We start from the raw sequence: 26,224 nt of genomic DNA on the forward strand, positions 1-26,224 counted from the left end.
GTCTGTCAAATAAATAAATAAAATCTTAAAAAAAAAAATAAATGGAGGGCTGATAAATCCAGACAGGGCCCTTTCCATTTTCATCACCCCCATTCCCCAACAGTGACTGGACGTTAGCGCTTGGGTTCATGAAATTATTGAGAATGGCTGCATCTGGGAAGCAAAAATCCTAATGAGAAAGAGATTTCTTTCCTTCTTTCTTTTCTTTCTCTTTCTTCCTTCCTTCCTTCCTTCCTTCCTTCCTTCCTTCCTTCCTTCCTTTCTTTCTTTCTTTCTTTCTTTTTTTTTTCCCTTTGCCTAAGTTCTAAGTTTCCCAGAGCTGATGAATACCTAAACCAGAGTTGAGTGTCCTCTGCTCTTAATGAATAGCTCCCCAGGCTCCTGAGATCCAGCAATGACCAAATCCAGAGGGACTAGAATAAGGCTTGCTTTCTTTTCTCAAGAAAGTTAAGTGTTTTTGCCTCTGGAAAAATAAAAGGAAGCACTGAGTTGTTTCATAAGTCTCTCTTTCCCCTTACAGATGTTACTGGAGGTGGTAGTGATAGTACTTTTATAAGCTGAATCCAGGCATATGCTCAAGCATTCTGCCCCTCCACAGGCAACAGATTGTTCCATTCCAGAACAGTCTGTTGAATCAGATTCTCAAGGGACACAGAGAAGACTTTATGTAATTGATGATACCTGAAATGGTTATAGAGGATGCGTTGGGGCTTCTATTGATTCCCATAACACTTTCCCCAGCTTTTAGAAGATTTATGTGATTTATTTTTAGATTTCATTTAACATTTACAAAAAAGATGGAGACGGGAAAAAAAACTATATTCCCTTCAGACAGCAGCTGGGGGGCTAGGGGTGGGAAATAACATCCTACCAGGTCCCTTGTCTCAATATGATGTAAAACAATTAAACCTAAAAAGAGTAACATTTCAAATATAGTTTGTTCATAAATTCAAACACATCAGGAAGGTCATAGAAACCATTACCTTCTTTGGCTAAAACCAGAACAACCCATTAACCACTTGATGGAGAAAGTCTCATGGGAATACAAATCTGGCTCTTCCCCAGGACAAGCAAACATTTAGGAAGGATGATCAATGGAAACCACATACATAAGATACTTTTTCCCCCCACATAAGATACTTTTAACCACACTATATGAAATATATACTTGGTTAGTGTCTATGTTGATTGTAGTTAGCAGAGAAAATAAATTACATCACAATCCCATATTTTATCAAATGATAAGGACATACATGTATTAAGCATGGCCATGACTCCTGATACCATGACAGTTGGGTTCAGGTAAGAAGCAATATGGCTGCTTGAATTCATGGTGAAAAAGACACAGAGAGATAAAGTGTTAGATAGAAGTCTGTAAGAAACAAAACAGGAAACAAGTGTTGGAGAGAATGTGGAGAAAGAGGAACCCTCTACATTGTTGGTGGGAATGCAAGCTGGTGCAGCCACTTTGGAAAACAGTGTGGAGATTCCTTAAGAAATTTAAAATAGAGCTACCCTGTGACCCTGTAATTGCACTACTGGGTATTTACCCCAAAGATACAGATGAAGTGAAAAGAAGGGCCATATGCACTCCAATGTTCATAGCAGCAATGGCCACAGTTGCCAAATTGTGGAAAGAACCAAGATGCCCTTCAATGGACAAATGGATAAAAAAGGTATGGTCCATATATACTATGGAGTATTATGCCTCCACCAGAAAGGATGAATACCCCACTTTTGTATCAACATGAATGGGACTGGAAAAGATTATGCTGAGTGAAATAAGTCAAGCAGAGAGAGTCAATTATCATATGGTTTCACTTACTTGTGGAGCATAAGGAATAACATGGAGGACATTAGGAGAAGGAAAGGAAAAGTGAATTGGGGGAAACTGGAGGGGGAGATGAGCCATGAGAGACTGTGGACTCCGAGAAACAAACTGAGGGCTTTGGAGGGGAGGGAGGTGGGGGGTTGGGTGAGCCTGGTGGTGGGTATTATGAAGGACATATATTGCATGGAGCACTGGTGCATAAACAATGAATTTTGGAACATTGAAAAGATATAAAATAAAATAAAATGAAAAAAAAAAAGTCTGTAAGAGAATCTAAAATTACTTACATTTTTATCTTAAATACAATTAAGAAAAGGCCTTAATAGTCAATGTTGGCCAAAGTCATCACTGACACACTGAGTGGATTTCAGATGATTCACAGAATCACAGAATCTGTGAGTTGCAAAAGCTCTTCGATTGTATCTCCAACTCCACCATTTCAGAGGGTAAGGAAACTGAGGTAGAATGAGTTTAAGTGATTTTTCCAAATCTACCAATAGAATTCTTGGGATTAGAGCTCTCTTATGTCTCCCCAGCACATTGTTTACCTGTCTCTGTTGGCACATTTTGTCTGATATTAATATTTCTTTACACTAACATGTATAATGCAGCAGAATTAGGGGATTTGAAGTTTATTGGATAATGGGGAATCAGTCTGAGATGCGGAAACTGGTCCCCAAAAAATCCATAAAGAAGACAAAGCACATACAGGAAATGAAGAATTAATTGCTGCAGCTCCCTGACTATCTGATAGTCAGGAAGGCATAGGATTCCTAATGTCTGAACTAGATCCTCTCTGCCATAGTTCCAACCAGTGTTCTTGTTCCATACCTGCTGATTTAGAAAGTAGCTTGGGGGTGACTGGCTGGCTCAGGAGGTGGCACATTGTGACTCTTGATCTCGGGATTATGAGTTCAAGCCCCATGTTAGGCATAGAACTTACATAAAAAGGAAAAAAAGTAGTGACTCACCACTATTAACCAAACATTCGTGAGGATTCAAATCCTAACTCGAGATTTCTCTTGTTATGGTAATAAGATTTTTCACCATCTGGGAGCATTAAATCAGAATCCTTAACAGCAGAAATGGGAATCATAAAAAGCTTCAAATGTTTGTTGATTGACTGGTTACCTTAATTCAATTACACTGTTTGGAGTGCTATATATAACACAGTTTTCGAAAACAGACAAACATCACGGCTCCTTAAAATCTTTATCTAAATTATCTGAAATTCTGTTTTGTCAAGATGTCAAATACAGGGGTGCCTGGGTGGCTCAGTGGGTTAAAGCCTCTGCCTTAGGCTCAGGTCATGATCCCAGGGTCCTGGGATCAAGCTCCGCATCGGGCTCTCTGCTCAGTGTTTCCTCCTCTCTGTCTCTGCCTGCCTCTCTGCCTACTTGTGATCTCTGTCTCTCAAATAAACAAATAAAATCTTAAAAAAAAAAAAGATGTCAAATACAGATCATAGATACATTCTAAGGACGTTCATATTCAATGTCATCAGGAACTAGGTCCACACAAGTACCAGATATCAGGTGCATCTTTGTAAATGAGTTAATATTTTTTTTTTTTAATTTTTATTTATTTGACAGACAGATCACAAGTAGGCAGAGAGGCAAGCAGAGAGAGAAGGGAGGAAGCAGGCTCCCTGCTGAGCAGAGAGCCCGATGCGGGGCTCGATCCCAGGACGCTGGGATCATGACCTGAGCCGAAGGCAGCGGCTTTAACCCACTGAGCCACCCAGGCGCCCCTCAGGTGCATCTTTGAAACAGAATCTTTTAGTTACTGGGTATTTAATCTATAGGAACACAGCCTCTCAGAATGACTAAATTCTTTGTCGAATTGGACCAGTTCCTCCGGCATCACTCAAATGTGACTGAGGACAAACTGAATCTGTTTTCAGTGTGGATCAGGGCCGAGGATCTGAAGAGGTGAAGGCCGCCGTGTAGGCTACAGTCTTTCTACCCTGCCAACAGCGGGCTTAATATTCCATTGAGTCATTTTCCTCATGCCGGCTGTGCCGTTCAAACACTGTAATTATTTCATATATTTTTACCTAGTTATTATCTTACTCACCACAGGCACCTGTAATTTTTCTGTATTTTTTTTTTACTGCTCATTTACTTATTCTTAATTCAGCTAATAATGGTTCCACGTATTAAAATTATCATGGGGAAAGTAAGTGAAAACCTCCTAGGACGGAGAGGCGGCAGATTCATTACAGCCTACAACAGGGAATAAAATATTATGTATACTTTTTGCAGTAAGTACATGCTAATTATGCAGCTATTTATAAAACACTTATCAACATTCAAACTGATACCCTTCAATGTTGTTGTTTTTTAAGCCCTGCTTTGCATACAAGATCGCTGCTTGCAGCTGAAAACAAACTTTGGGGGTCATCTGCCCACTGACTAGACAAAGCGTTGGTATATTCTTTACATGATGCTAGATTCCTTTCATGGTGGTACAATAATGCATTTATATGGGGCACTATTTATAAGGGGCTTGAAGGTTTATAATGTACTTTCACACACAGAGCCTCATTTGATCCTCAAATCCACCTGATGAACTGGGCAAGACAGGTATAATTACCCCTATTATACAGACAGGGTTCAGAAAGGTCAAGGATAATTGCCGAGTACTACAGCTTGTAAGACGCAGGTCTTAAACACAGGTCTTCTGACTTCAGACCTTGTGCTTTTCCCACTGTGTTATGGGGTCTTTTTACTACCCTGCTTGCCTTCGTGGAGCATCCCAATGTTCTGGGCTCTGAATCGATCCCTTCCTTCATGCAACGTGTGCTTGGAAGGCAAGTTCTCGAATCAGACCACCTGGGTCCATCTCCCCGCTTCCCTACTTACAAACATGAGACCCTCGGTCAGTTAATTGGCCATTTAGAACCTCAGTCTCTTCATCAGTAAATGTCAGAGGATTGCTGTTACAGATGATCTGAGACATACTGGTATACCACGTAGAACAGTATCACAGACATATTAAATGCTCAGCAAGTGTTAGTCACCGTCATTATTATTGATCCATCCCCTGGAAATAAAGTGAAATCTTTTAAATGGGTGGTTTGGGAACTTTCCATGAGACCTGGCCTCTCTGGGTTTAACTGTAATGCTATTCCCATCACATCAGCTGCTCCTGTGTCTATGTGAGCCTATGAACTTGAAATTCCCAGGACCACTCTCTGTGTTGTCATTTTTCTTTATGTGCCTCCCATTTTCTTGCTCGGAACTTTTTTTTTTTTTCTCATTGATTTTCAGAATTCTTTGCATTTTAGAAGCCTCTAGTTCTTGGCTATTCTTTTTAGTCTTAACTCAGGGGCTAGTATTCCCACCAGAGAAGTAGGATGTGGACTAACAACCCATTGCTGGGTTCAACCCACTACTATTCTAACACTTGCCAGCAATGGAACTTGGGTAAAATGACATACCTCCTCAGTCTCATCCCCTCATGTAAAAGAGTACACATCCCATGGTGTTGATATGAGGCTGAGAAATGTGTATAAAATACTTTGTAGAATATCTGATAACACGGTCATTTTCTGAGAAAGAAGACACATCATATCATCATTAAAGCAAGTCTTCCTTTTTGGAAATGAAGTCTTAAGTTGCATATCTGCAGAAGTAAATTGCACTGATAGTAGCATACGGATTAAACGCTTACAGAAACAAATTAGGGGACTACAATGGTAAAATCTGGCTTCAACAAAATTTAAGCTGACAATTTTCCTTAGACATCTAAATAATATTCCTAAAAACTTGGCTTAATCTAGAGAATAAGAACATGATGCTGTTCTTATAAGAAAAGCAAATTTTGAAAAAAAGTTCCACCTAGGGAACGCCAGTCAACTTCTAAAGAGAATGTCCCAGCTCAATTTGATAGCGAAATAAATGATGGAGGCCCTGCCTTTTCGGTAAAGGAAGATACTGTGTTTGCTACGTCTCTGTATAAGGGATACAATATATAGAGAAGTAGTTTTAGCTAAAACTTCATGGCAAATCTGTATTCTCTTTTTTCCTCTTTGCTTCAAGAAATGAAATAAAAATTTTCCATGCCAAAAGCAGAGAATTTGTGTATACTAAGCCAAAAGAAATTAAGACACTAGGAAAAAATATTTGGCCAAAATTATTGCTGTATTTACATTTTTATGAATTTAAATATAAGCCATGATCACTCAAGATGCTTTCAGGTGTAATGACAATCTGTCCCGAGTCACAAAGACCTGTATTTGTTGACATAACAAGGAATCTTCAGCAGGGTAAGCTGAAGGGTTGGACAAGTGCAGTGATGCCATCATAGAACCATTTTTGTTTTCCTGACTCTCCATGCATTTCAGCTTTGACATATGACTTATTCCCCTAGTCATTGTAGGAAGGCTGTTACTGGCAACTGGGGCTATAGACTTCCTGTTCTCTTTCCTAAAGTTTGAGAAGCCCCAGGAAGTCTCTCTTTGAATCTCAGTCTACTTTGGGCCTGCAATACGAGAACAAACCATGGCCAAGGGCAGCCTGTTACAGAGTAGCTAGACTGACCCACTGAGATGGCACTGATGACAAGGACAATGTCCCCTGCAGTTGGAATTATTTAGGGCTACTTGGAGTTTCTCTAAACATTTGCCAGGATGTGTGTGATCTTAGGTGCTCTCTTGGCTCCGTGTGTCTTGATTTCTCCCACATGTAAAATGAAATAAATATCACACTAGTCCTTTTTATGACTCACATGTGGGGGCTGGGTGCTGGAAAGATAAAGTAAATGATACGAAAAATGCTCCAAATCAAGGACATAGTTATTACAATTCAAAATAATATTAACTTAGTTGTGATCACTTGCTGAACTAAAGGCCTGCATGCATTTGTACAAATAAAAATAGGCTAGAGTTTAATCATAAAACACATAATTAAGACAACAGGGGAGCAATGCTGTAGTAAACATCAAAAGCATTAAAACATTATGAAATGATCTTACATGTGGGCAAGGATTGAGCTGGAAGGATGTTGATTCATCCCATTGTGTTTATTATAGGAAAAAAATTTTGAAAATAAAATGTAAATATCAAATAGGAAGAGGCTAAGAAAATAAATTATGACATATCTACCAGATAATATTGTGAGTTAATGAAAATGATAGCATGTTTTTCTCATGCATCTGTGTCACCCTGTTGTCCAGCACTATATGACACATTGTGTTTAATAAGAGTTTATGAAACTGATTGGAAAAAAAAAAGATGTAGGGGCACCTGGGTGGCTCAGTGGGTTAAGACTCTGCCTTCGGCTCAGGTCATGATCTTAGTGTCCTGGGATCCAGCCCCATATCAGGCTCTCTGCTCAGTAGGGAGGCTGCTTCCCCTTCTTTCTCTCTGCCTGCCTCTCTGCCTACTTGTGATCTCTCTCTCTCTCTGTGTCAAGTAAATAAAATAAAATCTTAAAAAAAATGTAGTTTCATTTTTGTATATAAACATACACATATATGTCTGAAAAGATATCCACAGCATGGTATTAAGTGAGGAAGAAAATATTATAAAAAAAGCATATACAACATGATCTCACTTTTATAAGATATATATACTTTGAAAAAAAATTGTAGACAAGTATTTAATGGCAGAGAAAGTTATTCATAAAATTTTTTTAATGACAAAGCACAGAATTACTTACAGTATGATTCTCTTGTTATACTTAAAAATATTAAAAATTTTTTAAAAAATAAAAATAAAAATATATATCTATCTGTGAAGAAAAAAGACTAGAAGGATACATACCAAAATGTTAACAACGGTAATACCTGACAGGGTTATAGGTGGTTTTATTTTCTTTTTTAAAGACGAGTGGAAAACTCTACTGAATTTTAAGTGCAAATCTTAAAAAGATTCAAGAAACCGAAGATGAAAAGTACAGAAATTGAACAAATATAATTTTAAAAACTCATTAGAAAGCACTTGTATTCATCAGGTGAAATCGTGTTCCAAGCATATCTAATGAATAGAGATTTTAGCGTATAAAAGGCCCGAGATATTAATGTTAAAGAGAGTTCTACCATCTTCCTTCACGCTAAAAGCAAAATTGGAGGTGACATACAATGTGGATTAAGGACAGAAATAGGTGTCAGTGGCTCAGGGCTCAAGTCTTTTCTGTACTAGTAATTACCTTTCTCTGAACAAATCATAATTTTTCATTATCCTCGTTTATTGATTTGGAAAAAGAGCAGTGACAGTACTGACTTCTTCATAGGGCTGCTAGGCACAGTCACAGATATTAAGTACTTTGAAAAGACTCAGCCAAAGCAACTCACTTTAATGCAAGTGCTTTAATGGAAAGAGGTTAAGTATTTCACTCTCCCTTCTCTCATGTTAATAATATGGGGGTCAACCCACCGGCTCAGCTTTACCTGATTTCTCCATGTGGCTGGTGCATGAGGTGTTAGCAGTTTATGGGTACTAGTTGTTTGGTCTGCTTGTCACCTATTTCTCCACTTCCTCTCTTTTTCTTCACAGACAAGCTCTGGGGGACTGTTGGGAAAGTGTCTTGCCTTCCTTTGACCAAGATGTCAGCAGGCACCCAAACTAGGCCAACTCAACCCTCCTTCCTAGGGATGTGGGAATCAGCCCAGGATGCTTGGAGCAGATTTGGCCCCAAAGCAGGTCTTTACTTCTTGCCCCCAAGGCCCCTTTTGAAAGCCTGGGCTCTTCTAGGATTCCTTCAATTCTCTGAGTGACCCCAAATCCCTCTGAGAAATTCCTATATTCTTTAAGACAGTCACAGTTGGTTTATGTTACTAATGACCAAACAAACACAGCCTATATAAGAAGCCCACATAACATGTTCCTACAGAGAAAGGGGAACTAAAAATTGAGTGCTCACCATAATATAGAAGCACTGCCGTGATCTTCAGGGACCGAGCCCTTTCTGTTGGCCAGCCTGCAGCAGGGTAAGCCCCTGGCATCCCCGGGATACCCTCCCTCGGCATCACAGAACAGCAATTTTTGTTGGAGGCTCTCGTTCCCATCTAAGGACTAGACATGTTGTCCAATATGGTAGCCACAAGGCACACATGGCTATTTAAATTTAAATTAACAAAAATTAAGTAAAATTACAGATTCAGTTCCTCAGTCACAGAAGCAAATTTCAAGGCTAATGGATCCTGGTCTAGCAGATACAGAATATTTCTATGACTGAGAAAAGTTCTACTGAACGTTTCATATATTTGGTTTCAATAAGTTAGGCCTACTTTGCTTTGGTCAATTGAAACACAGATAAACATGTATCCTGCAATGCGTTGTCAAGAAATGTTCTTAAACTCTAAAGGATAAACTCTTAAAGACATAATATGTGGAGAAAAAAAGTGACACACTCCAGGCTCAGAATCCTATGACCTGGATGAATCCTGACGCTGCCACTTGCTTTGGGTATGTCACCCCACTGTTTCCGAGTTCCAGAATCCTCGTTTGTAAGACAAAGCTAATATTAACCCAGTAGACACCTGGAAGGATAAATATGGGTCAATGCTGTTAGCAAGATGCCTGACACACAGAGAGTTGGTTCAAAATACAGCAATGAAGAGAATCTAACTTCTCGAAGGGCCAAGTATGAAGGAGGTGATCTGAGGGCACTAGGTACTTTACACTTGATCTTAGCCAAAAGGCCGAGAAGCGATAAGGGCACTAGGTACTTTAGATGACACCCAGCCATCCTGGATTCCCTCCGTCTACTGAGAAAAGAATCAGGATCAGATATCATAGGCCTCCCTTGATTCCACTGTTCACCTTCCTGACTTCCTCTCCTCTACCTACTACCATTTTCCCTACACCTCCCGACCTGGACATAGCATGGACTTTCCCTCTAGGAGCTTCTATTTTAAAAACAGAGATCAGTGACATGAATGCCCTCAATCAGCTCTAAAGCAGAATAAGCTAATAAATGAAGAAAGCAGAATTTGGAAAAACAAAGACTTGGGGCTTCTACTTGTAAAGATGGCATGATGTGGCCCGCTATATTCCCTCACTCTTCTTTGCATTTTGTTGGCTTTAACCTTATCGATATGCTAACTGTTGGAAAAAAATAAGTCTGAATTCAGTGGTGGTTTTTATTTTTCCTTCTAACAAGTCTCAAAGTTCTAATAACGATTACCATGTGTGGAGTTAAAAAGAGCACAGAGAGATCCTGAATGTGTTAACTTTACTTGAGAAAAACTGAATATAAGCCAGAAAGAATATATAATGTATGTGAGTCTCATTAAGCTGTCATTACTTGGAAAGATAGTTTCCAGGCAAATAAACACCCAAATCTCACTCTTGCAGTTGCTTCTGAATAACACATTCAACTCAAATCTCCCATCCTCACACATTCTGTTGACTTCAAAGAGAATTATGAGTGAACAAGAAAATGAGAATCAGGTAGGGCAATTATAATTCTGAAAAAGAAAAACATGCAACATCAATTGGATTGCTCAGAGGGGGAAAAAAAAAAGCCATTCTCCTTCAATAGATTTAACTACTCAAAAAGTCGAAGTGTTTTGGGGTCTAAATTTTTTGTTGCTTTAAATATAAAGCAGAATTGGAAAATACACTTTCCCATGACCCCTGAAGTTGAGGGTGTAACTCAATAACATTCACCGTTTTTATTCAACCCAATTTTCTGGATGCTCTCTCTGTGCCAGATACCATGTACCAATTGGTCAATTCAACAGACTATTGAAAAGCTGCCCCAAACAAAGTCAGCGCTCCAGCTGCCCAGGGGAACTGCCGTTAGAATTTCCAATTTTGTGTGACTTCAGTCAGTGTGATAATAATAAAAATGGCAATGAAGGAATACATTTGGTTTCTGGAGGACAGGATGGAGTAGGACAGGTGTGAAAGAAAAGCTACCCCATCATGGTCACCCGTATTTATGGGCAAAGGGATTAATCCTGGACCTTGGAAGAAGAATGCAGGCAGGCCCCAGGTCATGCTGTCAGGTATCCTGCAGAGGTAAAGAGTCTGTTTCCAAGGTCAGGGAACTGTCCCTACTCTCTAAGAATTCTCTAAGAATACTCTTCTCTATAACTTTCTTTAACCTACCTCCCAGTTATGTATCACCTTCCTGAGGTAACTTGGCTCACATTTCTCTACACAGATAATGGGGAGGAAATCCTTACACATAGCACAACCAAACCTGCTAGAGAGGGCTGGTGTCTACGCTGGGGGGAAAATTGTGGGTATTTCAGTTTGACAGTGGTGGAGAGCATGACCCTGCCTGGGCTGTGACTTACCTTCAGAGAATGAAATCAGATAATGACCAGATAGATGTGATGTGTCTTCAAGGGAATAGAGACTTCAAACCACAAAAGGATATTGGGCCACCAGGGCTGGGCAAAGCTGGGTATTTGGCATAAAAACACAGTGCATCATAACAAAGTCATTTAAAACAGAATCTACAGAAAAGCAGAGCAGAAAAAGAAATTAGGTTTTTGCAGAAAGCTTTAGAAAGGCAAGAGTATCTATTCATTTGTTCTTGGTCGATGGTTCTTCTGCGTTGGCTTGGGGGATTTGGGTTTGACTGTACATAGAGGTACTACATCTAAAAATAATAATGCTCACAAGCTTGAGAACTCAATGTCTTAGGACGGTGAACAAAAAAGTACAGTATTTTAAAAAGACAGCATTTACCGACAGTGCTGGTCACCTTAGCCACAATGCATATTTTAAAAATACCTATAATTAATGAGCTACTCATGGGCATTTCCACGTGTGCACGATTCACATATGGTCATTTCTTTGTCTACCTTACACCATACATCTTTTGTCAACATCTGTTTTCCTTTATGTCTCTTCTACCCCTTGTTTCCATAGGGAGCAATGAAAGATAAGTGGACAATGAAATTCTAGAAAAAGGAGGCAATAAGAGCAGAAAGTTGGTGAGGGAAACAAAAGCAGGGAATAAAAAGGACAAGATAAAGGCTAGGAGCCGTAACTGCAGCAAAACAAAACAAAAAGCAAAACAGAAGCTTTCTGGCACATTTAAGACGGTAGCTGAGATTTTGTGACATTCATGTCACTTTTCAAATAGAAAATGGTAAGAAATGTAAAAATTTTAATTGAATATATTAGATTTCCAAAGTCTATGTTTTAAATGAACTTATAATTTAAAAATTAAGATATAACTGATATGTAACATTGTGGAAATTTAAGGTGTACAATGTGTTGATTTGATATATTTACATGTGACAATAGGATCATTACTGTCCTGTTTGCTAACACCCCTACTAAGTCACATGACGACATTAGCCTCATTTACATGTAACTGACAAGTGTAATCCCACACTGTCCTCACTTGGTGTTACCAGCTATTTTAGTCCCATTATTCAGTCCTGGAGAAGAAACAGAGAAGTTGCCAGACAAGCTATATGGAACTTTTCCCCTTAAGTACAAAAGGACTTCGGCTTTGTCTAAGTTTAATCTCTAGGGTCACCTTTGTATAAATTTTAGATATTCTTTACAGATGGTGGGTAAACTCCTATAAGAGTCCCATAAGAACTATGCTACATAGTAGTTTAAATTTTGCTAAAGCAGAGATTTGAGGAGGGGACCCCAAGGCTGGCGAGCTGGTCACCTAGCACAGTATCCAGCCAGCACCCACATTTCAATGTGGCTTTCTCGTTCTCTGCTCATAGACAGTAACACTTGAGAGCTGACTTAAAAAATCATTGTCTACTAGAAAATAATTTCTCAAGTCAATAAATGACTAATGCTGGTCATAGAAGTAAAAAGTTTAGGAAACTAATAGGTCTTAGGCAGAAAACAGATGTTTTGGTAAGTTAAGAGAAGGTACTGCCAGACCCAGGGGTATACATTTCTATGATGAAAACCAGCTTCACTGTTGACTCTGACATTTCTCACTGTATTAGAAGCCCAGAAATGCCAAGGTCTCCCACCCTATAGCATCCATGTTTCATGGGCCTGTGCTAGGGTTATTTTGAGTACCTAGGAGGACTGTGTAGAACATTCATATTTTTGATGATGGGAAGGTACTGATTTGTTCTTTATCTCCAAGTCATGAACATTATATGTAAGAAAAATGGAATCAGAAAAAAACACAGATAATGAAGTTCAATATTAAATTATGATGTTGACCTGGTTCTAACAACAAAAGTGGAAGGGTCAGGAATCACATTCTCCATGCCAGCTACAGAATGCACTGATTTCTAGGCTTCAATTTTTGAAGAAGCAATAATCTAGTCCCCATCTCTTTTAGAGGTGACTTTAAAAGGAAGGATATATTGTTCTTCATGGGTAGTAAAGATCTTACATGCCATGGTCTCTCATGTACCAGAATCTTCCTTTTCAATCAATACTCACTTTACAGAATCTGCTGTTTCTTACACTAGGCAATCACACATTCTGGGCAAATAGTTAAACAGAGGGGAAAGATCAGTTGTATTTTTCCTGATGCCAGGTCCTAGAAATTTGGTTTATTAGAGGTTATGTATGCCTCTAAGAAGTAAGGACTCCCCTTCTAATGGGTCCATTGAGGGTTTCCTTTCTCAAGAAAAGTTTTTCTCACATTCTTCTCACTCAGACATCTTCAACCATTCCCTAGTGCTTACTTAGCTTTGCACTGAAGACCCTGTAAGATCTGTCATCAAATTCCTAGACCTTACCTTCCTGCTCCCACTTATACATATGATAGTCAGGCAGAACCAGACCACTTGGTCCTTCTAGGTCTAGGTCAGTACTAATGTTGTCCTTCAGTACGGTAGGCTTAGTCCCCAGTCTCTCGTTACTAGCCTCCCACCTTCCTGAGGGCCACTCCCAAGGCTATATCCTCCATGACACTTTGCCTGGTCCCCTCAGCTGGTCCCCCTCCTGAAGTACTTGCCTTATGCTCAAGTTATTTGCACATCCCTCTATGCCCTTTGGCAGGTTATAAACTTCTTGAGGACAGAAGGGTGGTTTCTTGGGTTCACCTTGCCTAGAACCCAGCTTTGTGTCTGCCCTACAGGATACTCAACAAATATTGAACTGAAAATGACTGCTCTAGAGTCAGAGATCCTGGCTTTTATACAGACTACTCCCCAATTAATGTACTGCATGAAAACAAATCCGATTATCTCTTTATAAATGAGAAGCTAGAAGGAGGAGATCAAATAAGAAGTAAATCAGTGGCAAAATACTTTTCAGAGGTATATAGTAATAATGATGACTTTACCTTGAACATATTGCAAAGGTGATGGAACTGGGTTTTGAACTGTCACTAAGTATTTGACATAAATCTTTGAACTTCGTTTAGTGATAAATGTTCTATGGGCTCGGCATGCTTAAAATAGTAACCTATTATTCTGAGACAGGCCTGTAACAAAGGATTTTTTTTTTTTAAGTTGAATACTTGCTGTTCCAAAGTCATGTACAAGATGGTAACTGAAATGGAGAACAGTATGTAACTCTGAACATGTAGCTCAGTGGTGTGATTCATCTCATTCATCCTCAAATCTCTGAGTCGTAGTCAGGAGGACTGGTTCACCATAAGGCAGTGTTATGAGTGGAATGTTTCCCCCCTGAAAAGATATGTTGAAATTGTAACCCTCACTACCTAAGAATGTGATCTTATTTGGAAATAGGGTCTTTGCTGATGTAGTTAAGAAGAAGGCATCAGCGTGAGCCCTAATCCAATATGAGTGGTATCCTTTATGAAAAGGGGAAATTTGGACACAGAGGCAGATGTACAGAGGGAAGGCTATGTGCAAAGGCAGGGGAAATGCCATGTGAACATGAAGGCAGAGACCAAAGAGAAGCAGCTACAGAATAAGGAATGTCAAGTGTTGCTGGCAAGCCACTAGAAGCTAGGAAAGTGGCATGAACAGTTTCTCCTCCGCAGCCATCAGAAGAAGCCAACCCTGCTGTCACCTTGATCCTGGACTTCTAGCCTCCGGCACTCGCAGACAATATACCTCTATTGTTTAAGCCACCCGGTTTGCGGTCTTTGTTACGACAGTCCTAGCAGGATAGCACAGGCGGGGGTGTTCGGTGATACCCTGGGGCAGCCTGAGATCTGCAACTGCAGACGGAACCATTTTACTCTTAGCTGGCACAAATCCTTTATGGAAATACATAGGATTTAAATGATAATCTAATGGATGTCTATGGAAGGCTATTCCTAAAATGCATGAACAAGTCTGTGCCATCTACAAAGGACAGACAGAACTGGGGCGGGCCGAAGAGGGTCAGAAGGACTGCTTCCTGACTTGGCCACACAGGAAGGTTCTTTAATGTTAATACACATATCTCCCTTCTGAAACTGTGTGGCTACACACACTGAGAATGAATTCAGGATTTTTTTTTTTTTTTTAAACAGTGCTCTGCATGGATTTAATGGACACACAAAACTGCTCGGTGTTTACCTGTTGCTTCATTTAAAGCTGGCTCAAGGCGTATTGTTTCTAGAAAATGCTCTAAAATTTTTTCAGGTGTTCCTGACATCACAGTATACCTGGATAAGAAATAAAAACCATTAGTTTTTCAGAAGTGGGCAAATCATTAAAGAATAACTTTTTACATACCGAAGGTTTTTGTGTTTTCTGTTTTATTTTGTTTTCATGTATTTGTTCATGTTCGGAATCCCAGTGAGCCATCATGACTTAACTTATGGCCTATAGTCTCCTTATGGTAAGAGGGACCATGTACCTTGCCAAAGCCACACAGGAAGGCAATGAAGAAAACTCCCACAAACTGAAGTAGTTACTAAAACATTATTCTTTTTTCCCTACATGGAACGAAAGAAAACTTGGAAAGTGGCTCTCGCAGGCTGGGAACTGAGAAACTTCAGCCTTGCTCCGAGGGGAATGGAAAGGATCATGTAAATCACAGGGCAGTTCAGGTCAGGCAGGGGGAGATGGTGAGGGGAAGTGACAGTAAACTAGGTTTCCATATATGGGTTATTTGTAGCAAAATCTCAGTCCCACATTGGATTCCCCTGCCTATTTCTGGAATGTTCCGTCTTTCCCAACTGTACACTGGTATGTGCTTTGGAAACACAGCTAAGAATAAAACAAGAGAAAGGAAAACAAAAACCTAAACACCAGTGAGCAAATAAACTCCAGTAGCATCGGAATAGGAAATAAATCAACAGTAGAAAATTCACAGAATTTATTTTACTGTCAAGTATCTATAATTTTGGGGGGTGGGGGTTTTAGTCATTATTTCAGAAGATCCATCCATGGGTTTCATCAATCCACAGGACAGGATTTATGTTTTAAAACTGAATGTGGGTTATTTTGAAGTCATATTAAAGATAGCAACAGAACAGTGAATGAAAGCTATAGGCAAAATACGTTAAGATGATCTGAGTGATCCTACTCTAAAACTCAGACTTTGCTTTTCTGCTTGGGATTTCACGTAAAACAAAATTATGGGAAGAAAAACAAGAACGAAAATAAAACTCGCGTATGTTCAGAAAGCGGTGGTATAATTCAGCTCCAGAAGAACCCGGATTTCTTTTTCTCCTCACCAACACCCTTTCCTTGCCCATTTGAGACCCTGCAGGAAGTGTGTTGAGATCCCAAGAATATCTGTGAAGTATTAATTGTCAAGGTCTTTACCTCCTGCCTGCAGGGGTATAGAAGAAGCAAGCCAACTTATAACCCTGTGCAGGAGAAAACACAGACTGGGCGGCGCGAGCCTGGGACTGAATGAGGCAGCAAACGCCGGCTCCCTGGAAGGTAAGGCGACCATTAGCCAGGACTATTCTGTGTGTGTGCCTGTGAGTGTATACATGCACCCAGGACCAGAAAGGAGCTGAAGAGTTACATCTTTGAGGAAGCCTGGCTTTGGAGTCTAGAAGAGGAAAGGGGGAATAGAAAAATAATCGATTTTAATCTCAAAAGTGTCACTCTTTTCTCAAAACACATAAGGCAAAAGACAAGGGTTTTTCCTCTTGTAGGTGGTGCCTATTTGAGGAAAAGAGATGGTGTCTCTATAATGACTCAGACAGATAAATGGAGAAAATTGCTGAGGTCCTTCAATAATTCCTGAAACACACGATTCTCGGGTCATGCTCCCCATACGAGCTGGGAGATGAGTAGCATCTGACCACGTTAACAAGGAACGGGGTTGGAGAGGGCATCAGCCTCTGTGGAGTGTTTACTATGCCCCAAACAGCTGGGTGGGCACTGAACAATATCGTCAGGCTTATTCCTGCTCGCTGAATATGATCGTCACTCTGCAGATGGAGAAACTACTGGGTAAGGGGAGGCAGCAGACCTGTGGTCAGAGTTACTAAGGGCCAGATCTCTGCTGTGAGTCTGGGCTGGCTTTGGAGCACAGGTGTGCGTCTTGTGGTGTCGCTCCGTCTGGGTACCTGGATCCAAGATGCTCGGGATCGAGGCTATGCCTAGATACCTGCCACTCATGCTGAGCGGGAGCTTGTTTGTTTCCGAAAATAAGTTTTATTTACTTAAGAGTATAAATACATCAGATCAAACACCAGTTACGTGGACTGGACAGGGCACTGGGCAGCTGTTGCTAGGCGGCTGCGGGCTCTAAAGCTCGCTACAGAGCAGATATGGAATCAGTTGGACATTCATTCCTGCCTCTGAAGTTTAGCTCTGCCAGGTTGGCTTCCCATTCTGGTGTTTTTGGTTTGGACACTCCTTAGGTAGAGTATTATGTCAGGCCAAGAAAAAGAAAGACGTGTATGTGGGAGAGCCAAGATAGGAAACTATCATCTCATTAGAGAGAAGCAACAACTCTAACTGTCCACCCAGTGGATCTCAGAGGACCTGGGATCTTGTTTTTGCTACGAATGGCTCCCTCTAGTGGTAACAGCTGGGGGCTGCCTTCGCCCATCCTCTCCCTCCCCAGCTCCACAGAGGGTAGTGCAGGTGTGGACACTCTCTTAGGGCAGGGAACTCTGGAGAGGGAAGGCCAGGGAGCTCCTGGCCAGACATAGCCATCTGTGACCTTGCAGCTCTGGGCTTTGCTGAGACATCACGTTGCTGCTTTGTTTCACACTGGACACTGCCAGACACCCTCTGCTTGAGCTCTGTTTAAATGAGGGACTTGAACACCAGACAGCATGGCTCCCTTCAGTTTATTGCATGAAGGAGCTCCTCTAGTCCAAGTTAAAGAAAACCCCAACTGGTTACATTATCCAAGCTGTGGGCTTTTAAGCCTGTGACAGAAAATCTTTTCCAAACACCAAGTCTGGAAATGAGGACACTTCTCTCTGCACCTAGAACAACAACAATAAAGGATGCGGAGGGAGGAGAGCCTAAAAGAGACTATCTTTCTGCAAACAGGATGGAGCTGAGAAATTGATAGTCTCAGGAAAAAGCAACACGGGAACTAAAACAGGAATAGTCCCTTCGAATTCTCTCTTTCCTCCCCAAATCAGGAAACCACAGAGCAGAAGATATCCAAAATGGTAAATGTTAGAGAGCCTCAGATAGTTTATTCATCCCGAGAAACACTGTCCTGCTACTGATGTTTTAATATCATCCTCAGAGTTGAGTGGGTTGGGTAGTCAGGCAGTTTTGAAAGTTTAAAATGTATACATAAAAAACTGTTCTGGATTTCTCAGGGGAAAAGTGAATCAGAAAAATAACATTACTATCAGCACCAATGTGGTGACCCCCTTTGAGCTCAAAAAGGATGATTTCTGAAAAGACAGAGGCCCTCAAAGTTCCCAAGTCCATCCATAGACATCATTGTTGGCATATTATCAAAGTTATCCAGAACATCAGGCCAAAATTCACTCACATGGTGCCCCCTTTTAACTCTGGTCTGGCTTCAGAAAGCCCAACGTGGGAAAGGACCCCTTGAGAGAATGGCTTTTTCCTCTTCAGGGAGCTGATCTTGCCTACTGCATTATTTTGCACGGACTGATATTTCTTAAATGGTTTGCTGGGAACATGCACACGTTTTTGAATTATATAAGAAATCTGGATTGGTCTACAGAACACAAAAAAGGAGATATAACGGAAATCAGATCCAGGCCTAAAATAAATTGAATACATGGGCTTCTCCTCTTCTGTTCCCTTTAGTTTGATTTCATAAAAAAAAAAAAAATCTATATTTGGAAGGTGCTCTGAATGGACTATGTTGTAACAAGCAAATGTTTTTGATCATTCCCCCGTGGTATGAAGAGGTGAAGGAAGCGGGCCTCCAGGGGACTTCTTGGTCAAATGTTTCAAGGTTAAGGAGAATTTTCAAGGCTTGCTTTTTCCGGTAGCAAACTTTTCCTGAGACATTGTAGGCATTATTAAAGAATGCAGATTACCACTATAAAATGGTCTAGATATATTTAAGCACCCTAAGGAAAATCAATGGGGAGGGGCCAAACTTTCACATAAAAAATGTTTTCAATCTCATCCCCTACGGGCTCAAAGGATGACTTTTAAAAACATTTATGTAAGAACATTTTTAAGAATGGATAGTAGCGAAAAAAAAAAAAAAGAACTCTGGTTGACAATTTATAGGTTTATATGTGAAAGGGTAGTTTTTTATAAAGTTTGTTTTATGTCAGCCCTTTTGAAATATATTGGTCTGCAATGTTTAGGTGATAGTGTTGAGGATACAGTATTTACATACTGTATTTGGCTACAGTAAACTTCATGGCTGAAGGCAGAAAAGCATTTAAACTGATCAAGCTGGACCTGATACCAGTTCTGTCATTACAAGCTTTGTAATCTTGGGCAAGTAACTTGCTTCTCTGAGCCTAAGTTTCTCCCATCTGTTAACAGAGGTTTGTTGTAAGGATTACACAAAACATGCAAAATACATTATGGCTATCCAATATTATTCTATTTTTTCCCGCCTTCTTTGAAAATATGTTGATTCATCCAGATGAAAATGTCTGAGCTTTGGGCTTTTCTAGTCTAAACAGTAAAAATTCATCAGTTACTGTGAGTAGCCTGATTAAAGGGAACACCCCATTTTTGTTACAAACAAAGGGAAATTACTTGGGAGGCATTCTTTTTCAATATATTATTTGGTGACACTTCTTTAGCTACAGAATGGGTGTTTTTATTATTCCAAGATTGAAGATTGATCTCTACATTAAAAACAAGATTCTGCAATCTTCCACAATTTCTTAAAGCTACATTTCCTTGTTCTCCTGTCTTCCTATTTGAGTGTTGGTACATTTGATGGGGAAAACAGCCTCATGCGAGGAGTTGCAACAAAAGATGGAACTGAGCATAGAGAGCTGAAAAAGGTTCAAGTTAGACAGGGAACCAGAGACATGGGAAGCAGACTTCCTTTTAATGTTAGCAGGACTGAGTATTGATAAGGCAAAATGGATGTTTCTGGGCTGCAATCAATAGGCTGTCTTATATTTGAAGTCTGGGTTCCCGGCCAAGATGCTCATTCCGATAAGATGAAAGCACTTCTTGGGAAATCTTACACATGAAATTCAAATACCAAAGGTTCTCATCACCTCAGGGCCTTCCCATCCTTCGCACTGTCTGGCATTCTTATTTCCATTGTTCTCCCCGTCTTCTCTTCCAAAGCTATTACAGCTGAACACTGTAGACAGAGAGCGTCTGTAGAGTAGGGGAACAGTCTCCTCTGAATTACTCCAGGCAGCACCACACTCGACGCAGTGCCAGAAATGGATACATTATACTCCACAAGATGTGTGATTAGTCAATAGAGAGAAAAAAGTCACACACACTGCTGTCTTCCACAAAAAAGGAGAGCATGCTATTGTAGAAATGATGATACCATGTGAAAAGGTTAATCATAGTCTGGCAATTGCAGTGTTGGATGCAAACCTACTTTTGCTGAGGCTGTGAGTTTCCTTGATTAGAAGCCCTGTTCCCTGCTGGGACCTTCTCCAGCACCAAGACATCTTGGTCATGTTCTTTAAGTCTGACTGTATTCGCCTCAACGTCCTGTAAATACAAATTACACCACATACAGATGCTGCTGTTTTCTCAGACAATGAAAAAAATTTCAAATGCTTCAAAAACTCATTTGGTGCTTGTGATGCTAATTGTTGCATCTACAAATTAAGTCATTTTCAAAGTCAGGGCTGGAACGGTCAGGGAGAGGATCAGATGAGGTTTGCATCTCGTGGTTTTAAAGCTCTGCTTTTACCCCAGATTCAGAAAAACAGCCGAGGAGAGAGGAGGGGGTTGTGTTCTGAGAAACCTTTTGGAGAGGTGGCATTGTGGGAAGACAGGGGAGCAAGGGCACTCATCCTTACAAAAATAGGTGGTGGGCTTTGTATTCTGACTTTCTTCTGAGAGTATGTCGTTTTCACGGGTTTGTACCTTTTCTCTCTCATCAAAAGGCTCTGTTTACTTTTTAAAAAAATCTGTTTGAAATATATTAAAAAAACATTTTTCAGTTATTTTGGCCAATTTTGTAAACTGTATCCATAATGATCCCAATCTGATTCTTTCAAAGAATTATTTTTGGCTGAGTGCAAATTTTGTGTGTGTAAGTTTCAAAGAGTTATGAAAGTTTACTTCTAAATTTCAATGTCATTTAAACAATTAAATTAAAAATTGGAATGTGCTTTTTCTCATCATTTGGCCCCCATTTTAAAAGAAATCAGTTAAGAACCATGTCAAATTCCATGAGGCATTTTTCTTTATATTATTTGATGGTATATTATTTCAAATTTAACTTCCTTTGCATTAAGGGAATGCATTCCTAAGGCAAATTATGTTGTCAGAAATTCTACTACCAAAGGCAAATGCTTAAGGCTGTGTACAAATAGGTGTTCCTACATAAGGAATGGAGAAGGATATTGCAAATCATCATGAAGTAATGCCAAATGTACCAGAAAGCACAGAAACTGCATTTCGGACATCAGGGTAGGATAGAGAAAGATGCTAAGGCTGGGAGAGGCAGGGAGGGAGAAGAGCAAAGTGATCCTAGAGGGAACAGTCTCTCAGCGTGAACTCAAGCTTGGGCAAGATGGACTGCAGGCCACCTGAGAGGCCAAGGGCGGTAGGAAATCACCATCATCCCCAGCAGGCCACAATCAGGCTACCAGCCAAAGCTATGTCATCCCTCCTAAGGGACCAGGGGTTGTGCATGCGTGGGTGCATGCGTGCAGCATGTGTGTGTGGGGGGGGGAATGGGGAAGACCAGGGACCATCTCTCTTCAACATCACCCACACTCACAAATACTTAAACTAGCTTAGATTAGGCCCATCTGCAGAGCCAACCCTAAGTACGATTTCATGTCTCCATCACCCCAATTATTCTTCACCTACCTGCTGAAGTCTGAAATTCCTGTAGTATGAATCAATTTGACATAAAACACTTGAAATGAAAATGGTTGGTTGGGGTAACCATGAGTGATGGAAATTCCCACTAACATGTAAATCACTCAGTAAATCAGGAGAGGGTGTGATGATACAGGAAAGGTTCAAATTTGGGAAGAGACAGGAGGTGGAGACTAAGAAGGTCTAGGATGGAGAAAGAGCTGGAAAGTGAGGCGGGGAAGGACACAACAAGCAAAGCTAGACTTGCCAAAGAGAATGTCTCAGACTTTGACAATTGGCCAAGGCAATCCCTATTTTTCTTTAATTCTCAGGGGCCGGTGGATGTGTGGAATGATCTGGTCCAGTGCACACACTCCATTTGCAGCTTTACTGGAATACCCTCCTTGGGTCCCAGAATGCACAGGAGCACAGAGACCATACCAGGTCTGTAACCAAGGCTCTTTGCTCTTAGAGCATTCGGTATTAACAGCACTGCTCGATGAGCACCACACTACCATCTTTGCTTGTCTGGCATAAGGAAAAAAGAGATGCCCCTCGGCCACACTTCGCCTTGGACTTACCCTCAGGATCCGGTTGAAATCCTCCTTGTCAACTCTTAAGAAGTGGCAATTGTCTTCTCTCAAGACAATAGAAGCAGCTCTTGGCGCGTCATTGACCAGTGCTAACTTGCCAAAGTCATCCCCCTCATGCAGGGTACAGACCACACCCTGGAGGGAGCAGAACACTCTGATGAAGAGGGTCCCTGAATCTGAGCAAACACCCACTCAGCCTCACACCACAAGACCCCCTTTCTCCCACACACTGTATATATAAGTGGGCTGCACCCAGGAATGCCAAGGAGAGTTATATAATTACACTATAATGTTTTATTTTTTTTCATTGAGGAATACGGGTTATGGCCTAACTTAAATGCATATATTTTATGTATTTATTTTAAATGTATACATCTCTGAGGAGAGGAGCCCCAGAAAATTCAATTCTACTGAGTGTAATTTAGATAATCTATGATTGGAGATGCCATAATGTCTTTTCTAGATTGAGTAACAATGTTGTTGCAAGTTTAATTGTAGCACTGCTTTGTTAATACTTAGAGCCACACTAGTAAATGGAGCATAACAAAGTTTCAAAAAGAAAAAGATATATATATATATATATACCTTGCCATAAATGACTACATTCACTGATCCTTTTAGAATAATGTACCAGGAGGTGCCTTCTTCCCCCTGGTTAAACACTGAATACAAAAAGATGAAAAGACTTATGACAAGAATAGAAGCACATCAATATAAATTACAGCTTATCAAATCATCATTTTTAAGTCCCCAGAATTATGCATTTATTCCAAAAGGAAAAAAAAATTACTGGCAAATACTAACTTATTCAGGTGGAATAGTATCTCCTTTTCTATAGAACAGGAAAGGAACAGAAACACTGTGCTACTTGCTATGCTCTAAACGATATGAATTTACTAGAATTCAGTGCACTAGCAATCCATTTCTTAAAGCAATAAATACACTTTCTCCCACCATTCATCAAAACTTATGATGCTATAGAAAATAGTTTTTAAAAGTAATCTGACCACCAGGGTAAAGTTTGAAAACATGCAAATCAGAACTACATATTGTTTATGGATACATATCTACACGTTATTTAAAAATAGGTTGGAATGATACCCACTACATATAAGGTAGGAGTTACCTTGGGGAGAGAAGAAAAGAATGAGATAAAGGAGGGAACAAGGGGTCTTCAATTGTTTCTATAATTTCATTCTTTAGAAAACATGAAAAAAATGGGATAATGTTAGTGTTTGATGAAGATGAAAAAGGTGCTCGTAATAATCTCTATTCTTTCTAAAGATTTTATTTATTTGAGAGAGAGAGAAAGAGAGCAGGGATGGGGCAGAGGGGGGGCAGAGAGAGAATCTCAAGCAGTCTCTATGCTGAGTATGGAGTCTGATGTGGAGCTTGATTTCATCATCCTGAGATCATGACCAGAGGAAAACCAAGAGTCAGACACACAACCAACTGAGCTACCCAGACACCATACTTAAATATTTTATTTTTAATAAAATGAAAACAATCAAGGGTTTGAATGAAAAAAAATGTTGTAAGTCATCAGCGATGATAAAAATAAAAAATATTTGGGGCGCCTGGGTGCCTCAGTGAGTTAAGCCTCTGCCTTCGGCTCAGGTCATGATCTCAGGGTCCTGGGACTGAGCCCCACATCGGGCTCTCTGCTCAGCAGGGAGCCTGTTTTCCCCTCTCTTTCTGCCTGCCTCTCTGCTTACCTGTGAACTCTCTCTGTCAAATAAAGAAATAAAATCTTAAAAAAATTTTTTTAAATAAAATTAAAAATATTTGAATGAACCTTTAAAATGTAAAGAAAAAGCATTCTTACTAAAATAAATACACATGTTAGGAATACCACTTTTGATGACTGAAAGTAAAACATTTTGAAATAGGGTTTTTATAACTCTTTGCTTTTACGATTCATGTTCCTACTTATTTGACTAACACAGTCTGAAGAAAGGGCAAGGTTTTCCAAAGAACATCTCTTGAAAAGTTAACAGGTGTCCACTTAAAAAGGTGTCCTATGTTTCACTAAGTTTAAAAAGTGTCAGTTTAAATGGAGTGAACATTTTTCTTCAATGCAGAACATCTGTGAACCTTAGCATCTTGATGTGTTTTCTGATTCTCCCCGGGAGATTAGAGAAGGCAGACTTCAGTAGACCATGAACCATGTTTCTCAAGAGTGATTTTAGAGAACTTGGGGAAAATGATGGCCTAAACAATTTTGTTCACATTTATTAATATCAAATTTCAGTTTCTTGCTTCCAAATACCAGCACAGAACTAAACAACTTGGGTTCTGGAGAGATGATATACTAGCATTGCATCAGTATCTGGAGTAAAGAAATTCTCTCAGGCTTGGAGCTGAGAGTGGAAGTGAGAGAAGGAAAAGCAAGCAGGGTCATTTATCACTTTAACTAGGAATCTCGAAAGACAGACTTAATCTCCGAAAACCAAACTAAAGTGAAGTCATTGTGAAAAGGTCCTGCGTAGGGTCCTTTCCTGATGAAGTCACTGCTTCCCCCCACCCCCTTTAAACACTGCTTTGAGTCAGCAGGGAGCAAGTAGGGACTCAGGCCACCAAGAGCTACCAAGCTGGAAAGGAAAACCCCCATGCAGCAGCAGAGCAGATGCATGCTGAGAACAAACCAGGTCCCGGAGAAACCAAATCACCACGTGACATTCTACTAAGTCTGACCTGGGCCCAAAAAAGGAAAGCATTTGCAGTCAGGTTCCCGGGGGGCCTGTGCTCACGAGAGGCTCGCCGGGCACAAGTTCATCATGTTTACTTACGCACAGTTCCTCCTTTGGCATGAGACTCAAAAATGAGGACCCCTGCTAACTCCCGTTTCACCTAGAGGAAAAAGAGAAAGAATTCGGAACGGGTAGATTTGGGGGGTGGGGTGGGACTTGTTCTCCTTCCAAGCAGTGCTGACTGTACCCTTCTGTCCATACAGCCGCCCCCCACTTTGCTGGCAGCTCCTCTCATGCAGAACCACTTTCACTAGATTTGTCACCAGATTCTTAAGGCTCTGACAAGAGCAATTTTGTAGGCTAACTCATACAAGACGATCTCCCCAGAAGCCACGTAAAACACGGCTTCACGTGTACGAACTAGCTGGCTTCTCTGCCCGTGGTTCAGCTTGGGTGAGAAGGTGGGAACATCTACGATCTCATTAGACTCTGTTGCTGTCAGAGGCTCTTCCTTTCGTCACACATACTGAGTCAGCTACCCATGTGTTGGGCAAGTCAATGCCTCAGAGGTGAATAATTAAGTCTAAATGTGTGAGCAGATTTATATTCCCCCACAGCTGATTATTTTAAATATTCTAAATTATGGTCCCAGATTTTGGCTATATCTCCCTAAGAACGAAGTGACCTGAGAATTTCCCACAGTGCCAGGGTCCCTGGGGTTTGAGCTGGAAGAGGAGACTCCCTGCCATCCTCTCAAATCCCACCACGCTGGGCAGGTCACAGCAGGGGAATGCTGGGAATCTGGAGCACAGGTAGGGGAAAGGAGTCTCCCCTCACTTCCCTCTACAGCACGAACTCATGACACCTACTACCCCAGCTGAGGCACCCAGGCATTAGACCTAGCCCCACCCTAATGG

At 40.5% G+C, this 26,224-nt stretch overlaps 1 protein-coding gene across 1 annotated transcript in view; it reads right to left on the reverse strand.

The window, feature by feature from the left end:
• Positions 1–26,224, reverse strand: part of RAPGEF4 (Rap guanine nucleotide exchange factor 4) — a 235,901-nt gene that overhangs the window by 38,436 nt on the left and 171,241 nt on the right. Inside the window, exons 11-16 of the mRNA XM_080798411.1 lie at positions 25,407–25,467; positions 23,203–23,279; positions 22,606–22,752; positions 20,583–20,698; positions 15,209–15,297; positions 11,167–11,245 (exon numbers count right to left, since the gene is read on the reverse strand). Coding sequence (XP_080654537.1) covers positions 11,167–11,245; positions 15,209–15,297; positions 20,583–20,698; positions 22,606–22,752; positions 23,203–23,279; positions 25,407–25,467 — 569 coding nt within the window. The remainder of the gene's footprint in view (positions 1–11,166; positions 11,246–15,208; positions 15,298–20,582; positions 20,699–22,605; positions 22,753–23,202; positions 23,280–25,406; positions 25,468–26,224) is intronic.

Source organism: Martes martes, assembly GCF_963455335.1.
Source record: "Martes martes genome assembly, chromosome: 3".
Taxonomy (NCBI): domain Eukaryota; kingdom Metazoa; phylum Chordata; class Mammalia; order Carnivora; family Mustelidae; genus Martes; species Martes martes.